We start from the raw sequence: 13446 nt of genomic DNA, 5'->3' as shown, positions 1-13446 counted from the left end.
ACACCCCGCGGGGTGGCACACAAAATGTAACAGAAAACTCCAGTCTCAGCAGGAGCCACGGGGGTCAGGGGACACGGGGTGCTGGGTTAGAGTGTAGCGAAAAAGCCCAAGGCAGCAGCAAAAAGCAGTGGAGCATGGCTGCTGCAGGCAGCTGAGGAGAAATGCTGTCCGGGAATAGGAAGAGGGTCGGGCTCCCAGGTTTTCCCCTGAATAGATGGTTAGGGTCCTTTCCAGTCAGATTGGGTGTTAATAAGTTCCCAGTTCAACAGCTGCTCTAATGAGCAAAGGCTCACGCACAGCAGGAGACTCAGTGGAAGGACAATGCTCCGTAGTGGCAGCAAACCCTCCAGGCTGTGACCGCAGACCACCTGGCTGTCCCGCCTCCAACCCCGAAAGCGAGAGAGAGAAGCCGAGCCTGGCCCCGAACCCCCCAGCCAAAATCTCACAGTATCTCTGCCCTTCCCAAGATGCCCCCTCAGCTACAATAGTACAACCAGCTGCCCTTCCGCTCCTCCTTGGCTACATCTTTTGTCTCTATTAAGTAGCAGTCATTATTGTCTCTTAGCAACACATGGGACAAAATTCCATGAGAGAAAGAAACAAAAGGAAAAATCTTAACCCCCAACATTAAGATAACATATGCTTATATTTACATTAATGAAAGAGTCTCAGCTTTATCAGACAGTTGATATATGATTTTGCAGTTCTATCATCCACTCCAAATATCTATTTTCTTCTATCAGACACATCTGGATTTTTCATGTACAGAACTTTTAGCCATAAATACATCAATTAATTATAGCAGTCACATACTGCAGCTCCTTCTCACAAGAGAATGCCTCTTGTCTTATTTGCCAGAACAACCTTTGTTTACAGCAAGACTACATTTAAACTGAGAATTACTACATGGGATTTAGAAAATAGAATGGAACACTTCTGGCAGTAAGTGACATGTAGGGTCCTGGAAGTAAAGTACCCAAACCTATTATTAAAGAAAAAAAAAAATTAAAGACTTTCCTATTAAATTCAGAAACTGGAAGGCACACTACTTTATATCAGTCCACAAATTCAGATTCTGGAGAGTGCCAGCCAGCTATAACATTTTTTCCATAACCCCTTAAACCATGATTTGCTACATCTGCTTTCCCACAAGAAAAAAATTCCAATTTATAATCATATACTCCCTTTCCAATTTCTTCGGAAACCTATACCTACAATTTGTCAAAAGCAGATGTAGGGCAAGAAAAGACAGTAGGGAGTAAGAAGAAATAAAATGCAAGTCTGACTTAGACATTTATGACATTAAGCCTCTACAAGACCCAATGCTGTAAGAAACTCACACAAGACAGTGCTGTTACAGCACAGATAATTTTCCATCATTCTTTCAAACAATTCTGAATCCTACATGTAAATCACTTACATGTAAGCATTACATATTTAAGACTCAAGTTTTAAAATAATCAAGTCCATGTGGATTTGAGGACTGCAACAGTGAATGCTTCGAGCTATTTGGAGACAAAGAAAACGAAAAAACACTTTTATTAAATGGGCAGCAGGGCAAGTTCCAGCCTCCAGTTCAAGGAATATTTAAGGAAGCTAGCTAGGATATAGATCACCTTCAATACTCACAGGGCATGAATGGAAGAGGAGAGCCTTAAAGTAAAACTCAGTCAATTTTTTTGAGAAATGAAGCGACAAAATGTGAGATGTCTCTAGTTCTCTTATTCCAGTTCACAGATTTAACTCCAGTTAAATGGATGGATTAATGGGTTGATTTTTTTAATTCAAAAATCAATGTGGCCAATTACAGAGGAAGCTTCTTTTTGTTCTTTCTCAGTTTGTGATTACAGAAACCTTGCTGCCAGGGCACACAGAATCATATTCAAGACACTGTAGTTAGTAAAAAAGGTAAATTAGATGCAAATCAAATTTCCAAAGTGCATAAACATGTGAAGACAACTCTGCCAGGTGGACAGTATCACCAGCAGAATTCAAGAGCCTTTTCCTAACAAATCTTCATAGAAGTTTCAATTCTCACTCTGAGACAGTGAGCAAGCCTAAGACTGGGATTCACTAAACAACTGAAAAGAAAGATGCACAAATTCAGACTGAATGCGTTTAACGCCCCCCGCCAGAAAGAGACCACTTGCTCTCCACTTGATTGTGTTCTTCCACTCAAGGTCACACAACCGATAAAGTGCTTGTGACCGCAGAGTACAGGCTTACGCAGTGGAGGAAGAAGGAGGTGGAACACTAGCCAATATTCAGGTGATTCATGTTTCAAAGCTTCATACTGCTGCACTTTCTCCTGGAAGCCACCCCCAAATTCAAATCTGAGTTTTCTTCCAAGAGAAGTGGAATTCTGCAGCTATAGTAGTCAAAACTCCCACTTGACAAGGATGGTCATAATGCTCTCAGGAGTGTTCTGCAGCTTCTCAGATTTCCATACATTCCCCACCCTGCCCTGCTTTAATTAGCAAATTTATTGGAGCGTTTTCCCCAGGGCAAGATCTTTAATCCCTTTTATTTGTTCTCAGTCAAAATGCTGCCTTGACTTTCCCTGTTGTGGTTGGATAGTTCTGAGGATTTTAGAGACATGATTGCATTCACCAAAATCTTTGCCCAGGCTGAAGAGAAAGCAACTCACAGCACCATTCTCATGGCCAAATCCATGACAAAGATGTAACAAAAATAAACAGTCCTGATGTTCACAAAATCTTCCTTCTTAGAAACTTTCAGATATCCATCAGTAAATTACTTAGACTCTCCTTCAGTGACACTTGGCTATTTAGACTAAAGATAAGGAAGACATTTTCTACAATGAGAATGGTGAAACACTGGCACAGGTTGCTTAAGATGGTAGTAGATGCCCCCTCCCTGGAAGTGTTCAAGGCCAGAGTGGATGGGGCTTGGAACAACCTGGTCTGCCATGGCAGGCAGGTGGAACTGGATGATCTTTAAAGGGTCCCTCTGAACCCAAACTATTCTATGATTCTACAACGTGCTGTTTTTCATTAATTTCATAGAGCCAGAAAAAGGAGCAGGACTGGGTTCTGACTTCTCAGTATTGCTTGATTGACACCATCTTTTACATATTGTCACAAATAAAGAGGCAGAATAAAGCTACTTTTGAAGTCCTGCAAAGCTTTGTGTAATTCCTCTCAGAAGCGCTTTGAAACCAAATTTGACCAAAAACTAGCAATATACCTATGCTAAAAATGTGCCACTGCAAGGGTGGTTTATTCCACATGATATATTAGGAAAATTGAAGATCAGAGCAGCAGCAGACTACTAACCCAGCAGTTAACATACAAAAAACCACCTACTGTTCTTATGCTTCATGGACTGTTTCAACTTGCCATGACCCACGCCACTCTCTGCTACAGATTTTGGCAAAAGGCAGGCTTGTAAGTTGAGTGTTCTAATGACTGAATAGCCTCAGTTCCTATACAGTCAGCACCACAGAGTAAAATGCCTGGGAACGTATTTGTCTGGAAGTCTGATGCCACTAATAAAAATCCCTAAGGAACCTGTCAAAACAGAGAAAAATCAGACCCCAGTTTTCATCTCCATTGCTGCTTCTCAGGAAGCCACCACAGCACAATTCCAACCCACAAAGTTTTCAGGCCAAGAAGGATGACACTTGTTAAACTGTTCATCCATTTCAGGACGGCTTAATTAAGCATACAGAGGCACTCTAGAGGTCTGATTCCAGCTCTTATTAATTCATCCTGGCCTTAGACCACCTGGATTTGCCTGTCCAAAGCCAAGGGGGGATGCCTGCCTGGTCCTGGCTGCTTATTGGGTACAAAGTGCTAAGTCTTCCAGGTGCAAATCTTCCTGTTTAGAAACATCAAACTTGGCCATCACAAAAAAAACCTCCCAATGCTTATCACTAGCAAAGGGATGTTTTAGCAGAGGAACTTTGTGATTCAAGAGCAGGTAAGAGGAATCCTACAACTTATTCCACAGTTAAGATGATGCATTTCCACATCTACTGGGAGAGGATGATGGCAGCAGCAGTATCAACACTGAAGTCCAAAAGTCTGCAATTTGATTGCTAGGATCTCATAGAAAAAGCTAGAGCAAGGCACTGCAAGAGCATTGGGTTATTTATTAGTGATCACCTTTCCTGACCCATTCACATTCTATAAAAGGATGGTATGTGACTGTTCCACTGCATGAACATCCCTAACTGTATTTAGAGAGGTTTTGGTCACAGCTATGACTTGGGACCCTTCTCTGAGTAAAGGATAGCAAAGGGAAAAGCTAGAAACAGGAGACTTAATTATCAGTGCATATTTTGAAATTTAACTAACTAGGTCTTTTCTGCCTGCCCTTATCTCTATGCAGCTACCAGCATGCCAAAAAGAATAGGGTAGCAAAAGCAACTCATTTCCATGTAGTCCCATCTAGTGCCTAGCTCCATTGGGTTCACTTCTTTCATGGAGATGAAGATGGAAATAGAGGAACTTCAGGGAAGTTCAAAAGGCAGTACAGCTTTGCATGGCTCGCCTCTGCATTTATCAGATGCTCTGCAACTCTCTGAAGTCAGATAGCCGGTGATGAGAGCGTGTCTTCTTCCTCCTTTACCTCCTTTTAACCCCACTAAACAACTGGAAGCCTAAAGTTTGGAACTGCTACTTAAATCAATTATAGCAAAAAATCAATAAATCAATAGCAAAGTCTGGCTGAGCTCCTGTCAGACAGGACACTGATCAAGATGGACCGGTTTACAGAAGACAAGTCAATGTACCTGAGATACACCTTAGCACTGAGCAGCTTAAGCCCACGAGGCCCTTGTGCACTGCACTATTCCCTCCTCAGAGCTTATGAAAAACAGCTTCACTTTCAGCATAATTTCTATCTGCTAAAAATAGCTGCACAAAGGCAGTTACTACATTTGGCATACGCAATCTCAGTGACTCTAGTCTCAGAGAAACTACTCTGAGGAGCCACTAATAAGTTTTTAAGCTCCACGGCAGCCTACATTGACCATATATTTTGTCTTCATTTCTATTTTCGAAGATCAACTTCTTTTTATTCAATAAAACTGCTAATAAAGATGGAAGAGTTTAAATAAAAGCAAAATAACTATTTAAAAACATCTTTCCTAAAGTAAGCAGAGCTAAACAAAAAGCTGATTTTATATCATGTCAATATGTTTTAGCCTTGGGTCACTCAAAGGTGATTTTATGAATATCTCAGTTTCGGATCACAGACAAACACTACCAACATTTGTATTCTTAAATAATATCTCTTCAGTGACAAGACACCGCACTCTTCTTTAAATGAACACCTATATTACAGATGGCAAACCCTGAAGCAAAGCCTGTCACTTGAAGCATACCTCTGCCCCATTAACTAATACCAGAAATATTATTAAAATCAAATTCTGCCAGATTAGACACTAACAATATTAAGCAGCTACCTGGAGCTGGTCTTTTTACCCATCCCAGCACTCAAATTGTGACAGTATCAGATTTTGTTGTTGGTTTTGTTGTTAAAGAACACTTTTTTAAACAGAAACACAAGCAAAATGTTTTCAATCTGCACTAACTGGCTGGCTAAATGCCATAAACATACCATGCCATCTGCTGAAAAACAGTTAAGCCACAGAGATGGCAGTTCTGAACAGAGTAATAAAAACTACAGGAAGTAAAACTTCAGTGTGGCAGACTTTCACTAGTTCTTAGAGCACTTTTTGTCTCCAGGCAGAATATGGGAGGATTTCAGGCATTCACACATTTAGAGGCACAGGCCAATTGCTCTCTAAGTGTCACAGCAACACAAAAAGCTGTTGCAGAATACACTATATTAATTCTTGTATTTAGAAATTGAAGTAGAATTTTAATACATAGCATTTTAAGCCCTTTCTTTAGTGATATCTCATCTTCCCAACACCACTTAATAATAAGTATCTATTTTTCAAAGCTTTAAGAAAAGGAAGGATAGAAAACCAAGAGAACACTAAATATAAACCTATTCTCATTAGTGCTGCAAACGTGCTGGGAACTTGATTATTGAGACATGTCCAGAACATGACCTCAGATGAATCTGGCCCATCCCAAGTGCTGTGTGAAAGGTAAAACATGTTACTTTATAACTATTACTACCAGCAACATAATGTTTAGAAAGTCTTTAAATGATCTCTTTTCCAGAAATATGACAAGGGACAAAACCCTCAAAATTTGAGCTATCCAGTTGATGTGGTGAATTTTTGTTTGTTAGCCCTTTTAAAGCAAATGGCTGGAAGAACATCCGTCACTTCCACATGGCACAAACAACTTACAGGCGGCATCATGTTTGCCTGAAGATCTTTTCCCTGTCCCAGAACAAAAAAAAGTCATGAGCTGCAAGAGGTGCTGAGACCTCCTTTGTGTAAAGAGGAGTTGCCTGAATGTTTAACCTTTTCCTCCTGCTTAATTAACTTGTAAATCCATGTAATTCAGCATCTGAACACACAAGCAATATTTTAATCCGCTGCACAAAAAATTTCTACTGTTCACACACTCTCATTCCCAATTAATTTTTTTAATCAACATAATTTGAGCCAAGCATACACTTTCCATTAAGGTCTATTCACAAGCTTCAGAATTTTATCTATTCACTTCTGAGGATAAAAACTACATCACTTCTTCCCCCAAAAGCAGTTTTGAAACAGAGATCAACCACAGAAGTTCTCATTGCGCAGTCAAGAGTTAGGGGATGAGCTAGAACCAGTTCTCTCCATTTTGGCTATCAGTGGCTTTGCCACATCTGGCAGCACAGTATCACCACAACAACTGGGACTCAGATCCCACTGTCACCAGGGTTTGCTTCCTTTTGTAGAAGTTTAAATAAAGCCAGTACAAGCTGTTCTTCATATTCATATTTATTGTGAAAATATTAGGAAACCACATGTGCAGCTTATGAATTTTTACTACACACAAATATCATGAGAAACTCTTCAAAACATGGTATTTATGTGACCAGATGCAAATCTTTATGGTGTGGACACCTCAATATTCTCTTTACAGCCAATGGACAGAAGAAGGAAGACAGAAACTCATTTCTTCCCAAAGTACATTCTGTCTAATGAATCACAACTCAAATTATGCCCATCTCTCTCTTCTGTTCAAAGAGGAACACGCTCATATGAACTATCTTTGGAAGGAGTTCATGGGCTGGTTATTCAAGCATGGACTCCTGGAGGAGGTGGCAAACCAAATTACTTGGTAGGAGACAAAGGACACATGATGTCATATATGAAATGGAGTGTTGGCCTTTGCATATTAAGTGTTTTCAACTTTTAATTGTTAATTGTTTAATTATTGTTTATTCAAATTACCCATCAACCCAGTTGAGAGCTATTAAGTTCCAAAGTTATTCCCCTGATTAGTTGGTTAAAGAGTGTTTTACATAATTCCTCGTTAAAAATCCTTTGTTAATATTAAGTTCCGTAAGTTTGTTCCCCTCTTTAGTCCCTAAAAATTGTAAAAACCCACAATGTCTTAATTCCTGTATGTGTCCAAGTTAATTACCCTGTTTTTAAGAGTTCTCTGAAATATTTATAACCCAATTTTAGACCTTTTACCAAGTGTTCTTAACCTTTCTAAGTTTTAAGTGAGTTTTGAGCTTTGCCAAGAAGGAGACCTTCTAACTGACAGGGAGTTATTTTTAGAACCTGGCCATTGGTCAGCAGCTCAGCACCATGGCAACCTGGAATTTTAATGAGGACTTTTCCCGCCCTTGGAGCCGATGACATCTTTCCCTTAGACAGCAGCGAGCCATTGGCAGACTGAGATTACCTCACCTCAAGACACCACCAATCATCCAGGACCATGGAGGCTGGACAGCGGACGGTCATGGACAGGACCCAGACTTTGTAAAACTGCTGGCCACCAGCTCGGAGGGGCCATTTTCACCTCAGATTAGCTGCTGGTGAAGCCTGGTGGTAGGAGCACAGGCCTCTACCTCTTTCAAAGAGGCAATTTAACCATTCAGACTTTGGGGTAGCTGAAGTCTCCACAGCGTTGTAAGGTCTCTGCCTTGGGACTTCTGAGCCGGTTCAGCCAACAAGGTCTCTAATCACTGCAGACCCGGTTTTTGGGTTTTTTTGGCTTTATAATTATTTTGTACTTGGAATTTTTTTTTCTGATTGTTCTTTTAATAAATTGTTCTTAATTATTTTAATTAAGAACCAAGAGTTGTCTCATTCCTCACACGTGACAAAAAGGGACAAGAGATTATTTTAAAACAAACACCAGGCTTTTCAGCTTGATATCAAAGGTAAGCAGCAGTATAGAAAATTCACCTGTAAAAAAGCAGAGTTAATGTGAGAGGGAATAGAGAGGATTCTAAACTACACAAGAGGACTCTGCCTTAGTTCCTGACAAACTTTCCCAGCTACAATGAAATCAGACAAAAATGACACCTAGGTAGAGTCACAAATTACAAGTTTTAACTTCTGCTGGAACTACACAATGCAATGTAACCCCCTTGATATGGCATGCAGAATCCACTGAAATACAATCAGCAGCAGGCCTGGTTCTGAGGCCTGGAAAACACTGTTCTTTTGGGACAAAATAAAAAAGGAGGATGTCTCAGCTCAGAGACAGAGCTTATCAGAAACTAAACCCAACAGCATGCTTAGGCACTGTGAGAGACTGAGCCTGGACTCTTCCATCCCCCCAAACTGAGAGAAGCTCCAGTAGTCAGGGTTCAAAAGAGCACTGGTAGGCACTCAGCAAAATGAATTTTATCACAGCTGACATCTTCATTTCTTGTAAGCTTGAGGAAAACCAGTCAGGCATGTTCAGAAGAAGGATTACAGATCAACTACACAGGGCTAGACAGGGGTCCAGCTGGTCAAGTTAATGACCAGTTAGTAGAATAGTGAGGTTTTTTTCTGGAACGTGCTTCATACTACATAGATGTGCACACAAAATGTGAAAAACACTCATGAATAAAGTATTCAGGGTATACTTAATGTTAGTTAGTACAAGAGCTCTCTTCTAATGGACTGTGCCAGAATGTAATCAGAACTTTCTAACACCCCCCCGGTTGTTTCCCACTAAAAGCACGGAAAACAAACATTTAGAAAGTAGCCTTCAGTTTAAATATGCTTTACAGACTCAAGAAACAGCACACTCAAATTTTAAGAGAGCTTAAATACGGACATCTGAATAGGCAACCTAAGTTAACTTTTCCTCTCTTCAGACAGGCAACACTGACACCTACTGTCAACACGATCAAATGGATTTAACTTGTACAACTGATACAAAAAGTCAAATGTATTTTTACATAGACTTTTGACAGCATATTAAACATCTCCTACTCAAGGGTTTCCTTCATAGCACATCTACTGCCTTTATTGCAGACCTGAAGTTATTAACCTGTCTTGTAAAATGCAATTTATACAAAGATTCCTCAAGACCAACCTACTGACAGTGGTGGACAACAATTATACTTTTTCATAACTAATATTTTCTAGTAACTAATATTCTGCTTTAATATCATCATTAAAGCAGATCTGAAAAAGGACATCTTGCTTAACTGAATACTAACACTTCATGTTTTTTATCACCACAGACATTTAAGTAGCCACCCAAAAGCAAAAAACCACAGTACCTTTCTTCGACCACATCTGTGTTGGAATAACTGGGTCTCGACATATGTTCTCTTGTATTTAAACAAATTTTATTGCTGTTGAGAACAGAGAAGGGGCTTTCCACAGAATTTCCAACAAAGAAGCTCCATGATTTTGACATTCACAAGGCATGTCCATGGGCCAGCTCCACAGCCAGTCCTAGTTCGGAGCACTCAAGAATCCACATGTAAGAAGCCCAGTGACGTCCACAGAACACACATACACCACACCCCAGCTCCTCACTATGCAAGTAAATTGGCAAAACCTTGGTATCTTCTTTGCACATTCCACACCAGAATGTTGAGGTTTTTTAATATTTGGAAAGATCCCTTCCACGCACACACACACACACACTAGAAAAGTTACAATAGCTTTTACAAAATATTATCAAAAACCTTACCTAAGCAAAGAGAAGACATCATAAGAGTTACGAACACAGTTCTGATCCACCTGGAGAAGACTGTTCTTCAGAGTATCTGAGTGATCCTTAAGACAAGGAAGAATTATTATTTAAAAAATAATTTTAAAAAATCCATCTTGACTAAGAGCGTGCACTTTTAGTAGAATAAATGATCTTGCATTTAGTGTATTTTAAATCTGTCTTTATACATGTTTTATCTATGGTAAGTAGAAACAATACCACTTACCTATAAAAGGTATAAAAGACCTATCAGTTTATCTGTGTTCTAGACACACAGTGTGTTTTCTTGAACTTTAATCCATAACTGAATTTTATGAACAGAAACACTTGAAAACTGCAACTGACAGCACTGCCATTCTTCAGCTTCAGACCTGAGAGCCCAATCAGTCACGTGCCAGAGAATTACATGACCACGAGATAAAGCTCTATCCTTTATCCATGCTGTAACACATTAAAAGATCAAAGTAATCTTAGTTTTGAGAAACGTGAACAAGTTTCTGGAAGTTACAAAGTAAGAATAACACAAAGTTGTTCTTTTAAGAGACCAAAGTGTCCATTCCGCACAAGAGGGATCAAAAGAGTAACAGACGAACACCGATGCTTTATGATTCAAATGCCATATATTGAGCTTTTCCATATCAGGCACAGCCACACAAATTCCTAGAAAAGCCACAAACTTGGAAGTGTTCCTTTACATGATAAAGTAAATTTTAAGCAGGTCAAGCCACCCAGCAGCACTGTCAGAAAGATTATGGATTGCAGGAAAAAAGGCACTTATTTTAGTGTATAAAGCAGCCCACCTGGTACCTGTGATCAGCCAGCTTTGCAATAGATAGAGATGGATTCTGAGTACCACAATCCCTGCCTACAGATTCTTTCTTGCCCCAACAGGAGTCTGTCTCCATATAGATGATGTTGAAATTCAGAGCTAAACGTCAACATCTCCTGACACAACTGTGTTAACCATAGGCCATACAGCAGACATTCCTTTCCACCAAAAATATGGTTCCACCTAAATAATCCTGAGTTCTACATGCTATGTAGCACATCACACTGCTACAGGGACACCATCCCAGCAGCTCTCTCAGCTCCTCATTTCCATTCCCAAGATACTGGATGCTAAATTCTGAAATCCAGACAGCCTTCCATAAAAAAATACCAAAATAAAAACATCTTAATGTCTGAAAGAACTAGGATGGTGGAAAACTGAAAATGCACAAGGTACCAGCATCATCATGCCCTGTCTCTGGAAATGTTCAAGGCCAGGTAGGATGGGGCTTGGAGCAACCTGATCTAGTGGAAGGTATCCCTGCCCATGGCAGGGGGGTAAAACTAGATGAGCTCTAAGGTCCCTTCCAACCCAAACCATTCTAGGATTTAACAGCATGAAGTTGATGGTGTTTCAACAAACACTGCCTTCAGAAAGCAAAGTGCAACATTTTTCAGAGAAAAAGAAGACTGACCTAGAATAACTGGTTTTAGAAGTGAAAGAATTTGCAGCAGCAATCTGTTTCAGCCTTTTCTTTTTCCCCTGTGCTACAGTGTTGAAAGGAATTTTCCAAAGAGTCAGGCACCAAGTGGTGTATGCAAACTGTTCTACCCTGAGGAAATTTATAGAACATGTAATGTAAGAGTTTCAGACTTAGCTGTTAGGAAGTTTACCCTCCAAAAGAGCACTATGTCATTTTCTCTGCCATGTTTACTAGATATAGGCACATATACTTGTAAACACACAAAAAGGCTTTGCTTGTGCAGAGTGGCCAGGATCTAGCTGCTAAAAAATACTTAAAGAATATGCATATGTGGGGAAAGACTCTACCTACATTGATGGAGACCACAGACGAAAAAAAGAGAGAGATACAGCTTTCCAAAGATGAGGGTCTTTTCTTCTTGATGAAAGGAAATGAAAGCCACAATTCAGCATCCCTAAAAAAATACACCTTATTTTTCTTTTCCCCATGCCTCTGACAATAGTCAAATTATTTTGAGCTACAGAGAGCTGTATTGACTAATTCTGCTTTTACTTCTTTAAGGAGACAACAGAAAGCTAGTCATTAACTAGAACTTGCTTCCCTCAATGTACTTTCTGAAAAGGTATCACTGCAAGAACAAGGGTGAGTTCTATCAGTTGGAAGCAGCAAACATAAAATGGTTGAAAGGCAATCTGTAAGTCAGGAAGGCATTGAGGAAACCAGAGGAAGAGAAACCTGGCTTTAGGAAAGCTACTATAGCATCCAGAATTGATTATGTTGAATCTTGGTGAATACTGGTTTTACACACAAACATGAAGCCTCAGACAAAATCAGATTCAGAAAGCTGCTCAAGGATAAGGAACACTTTAAATCCAGGTTAACAGCTTCAGAATAAATTCCTGAAGCGCACATCTATCTTATTTAAACATTGGTCCAGTTCAAGCAACGCCAAGTAAAGGTTCAGTGTATGATTAGTAGAGAGGGTGAAACAGAGAGGAACAAGTGCTTCAGTGGTCCAGTGCCAGAAAGGAAACAGGAAAATACATTGGACATGGTTCTGATGAAAGTAGCAGAACCCTGCTGAAATATTCCAGCAAACTTACTGCTGCAAAATAATAATAAACTTGTTCAAGTCCAGAAGTTGGAGGTACAATTATGTGAAAGTCAAATGTGATCAAGAACAAAGCAGCTATATTGGCAGCACACTTTTGTATTTATACTGAGAAGAGAAGCTGTAAACACTGGAAGAGTTACTGTCAGACATCTATAGTAAAGAAAGAGTACCCTTCAGTGCTCTCAGAAGGCACACACAAAGGGTTTTGAAACCTTTGAAACCCAACCTTTTTAGTATCCACGGCAGTAAAAAACTTGCAACTTGAGTAAGAACATGACTCAAAGATAACATTTTTTTTCAGCATCTCAGCAACAGCCAAGTTGCTGCTGGACAGAAGAGAGGAAGAAAGGTAAAAACTCCTAATACCTATATATTATCAAGGATATAGAATTTAAAAGTTTTATGACATCTCTAGAATAAAAAGTGAAGAATCAGTGACAGTAACAAGAAAGAGGCTCTGGCTATGGTTCTTTTATTCAGGTAAGACAATTACTATACTACAATTGCCTGCATTACTTAGAATTTGTCCACCAGTAATGCTACCAGAGATTCCTACTTTGCTCCTCTACCTGACAGGCTATGACTGTATTTGCAACAGAGATATAGAATGAGGAACCTGCACGGTGAGAGACCCAACCTGCAGTGCTGCATCCTGCGATCTCCAACATCAGAAGGACATGGAGTTACTGGAGCAAGTTCAGAGGAGGCCATGGAGATGCTCTGAGGGCTGGAGCCCCTCTGCTCTGGAGACAGGCTGGGAGAACTGGGAGTGTTCAGCCTGGAGAAGAGAAGGCTCTGGGGAGACCTT

The 13446-nt window shown here is 40.0% G+C and overlaps 1 protein-coding gene across 4 annotated transcripts in view; it reads right to left on the bottom strand.

Annotated features, from left to right (window-relative positions):
- UVRAG (UV radiation resistance associated) overlaps positions 1-13446 on the bottom strand; it is a 101769-nt gene that overhangs the window by 67288 nt on the left and 21035 nt on the right. For all 4 annotated transcript variants that reach the window (XM_017731672.1, XM_008631667.2, XM_017731673.1 and 1 more), the window contains exon 6: positions 10032-10117. In XM_017731672.1, coding sequence (XP_017587161.1) covers positions 10032-10117 — 86 coding nt within the window. The remainder of the gene's footprint in view (positions 1-10031; positions 10118-13446) is intronic.

This window comes from Corvus brachyrhynchos, unplaced genomic scaffold (genome assembly GCF_000691975.1).
Source record: "Corvus brachyrhynchos isolate BGI_N302 unplaced genomic scaffold, ASM69197v1 scaffold3, whole genome shotgun sequence".
NCBI lineage: Eukaryota > Metazoa > Chordata > Aves > Passeriformes > Corvidae > Corvus > Corvus brachyrhynchos.
The sequence above is the reverse complement of the archived record's forward strand: the minus strand, read 5'-3'. Positions and strand labels throughout refer to the sequence as shown.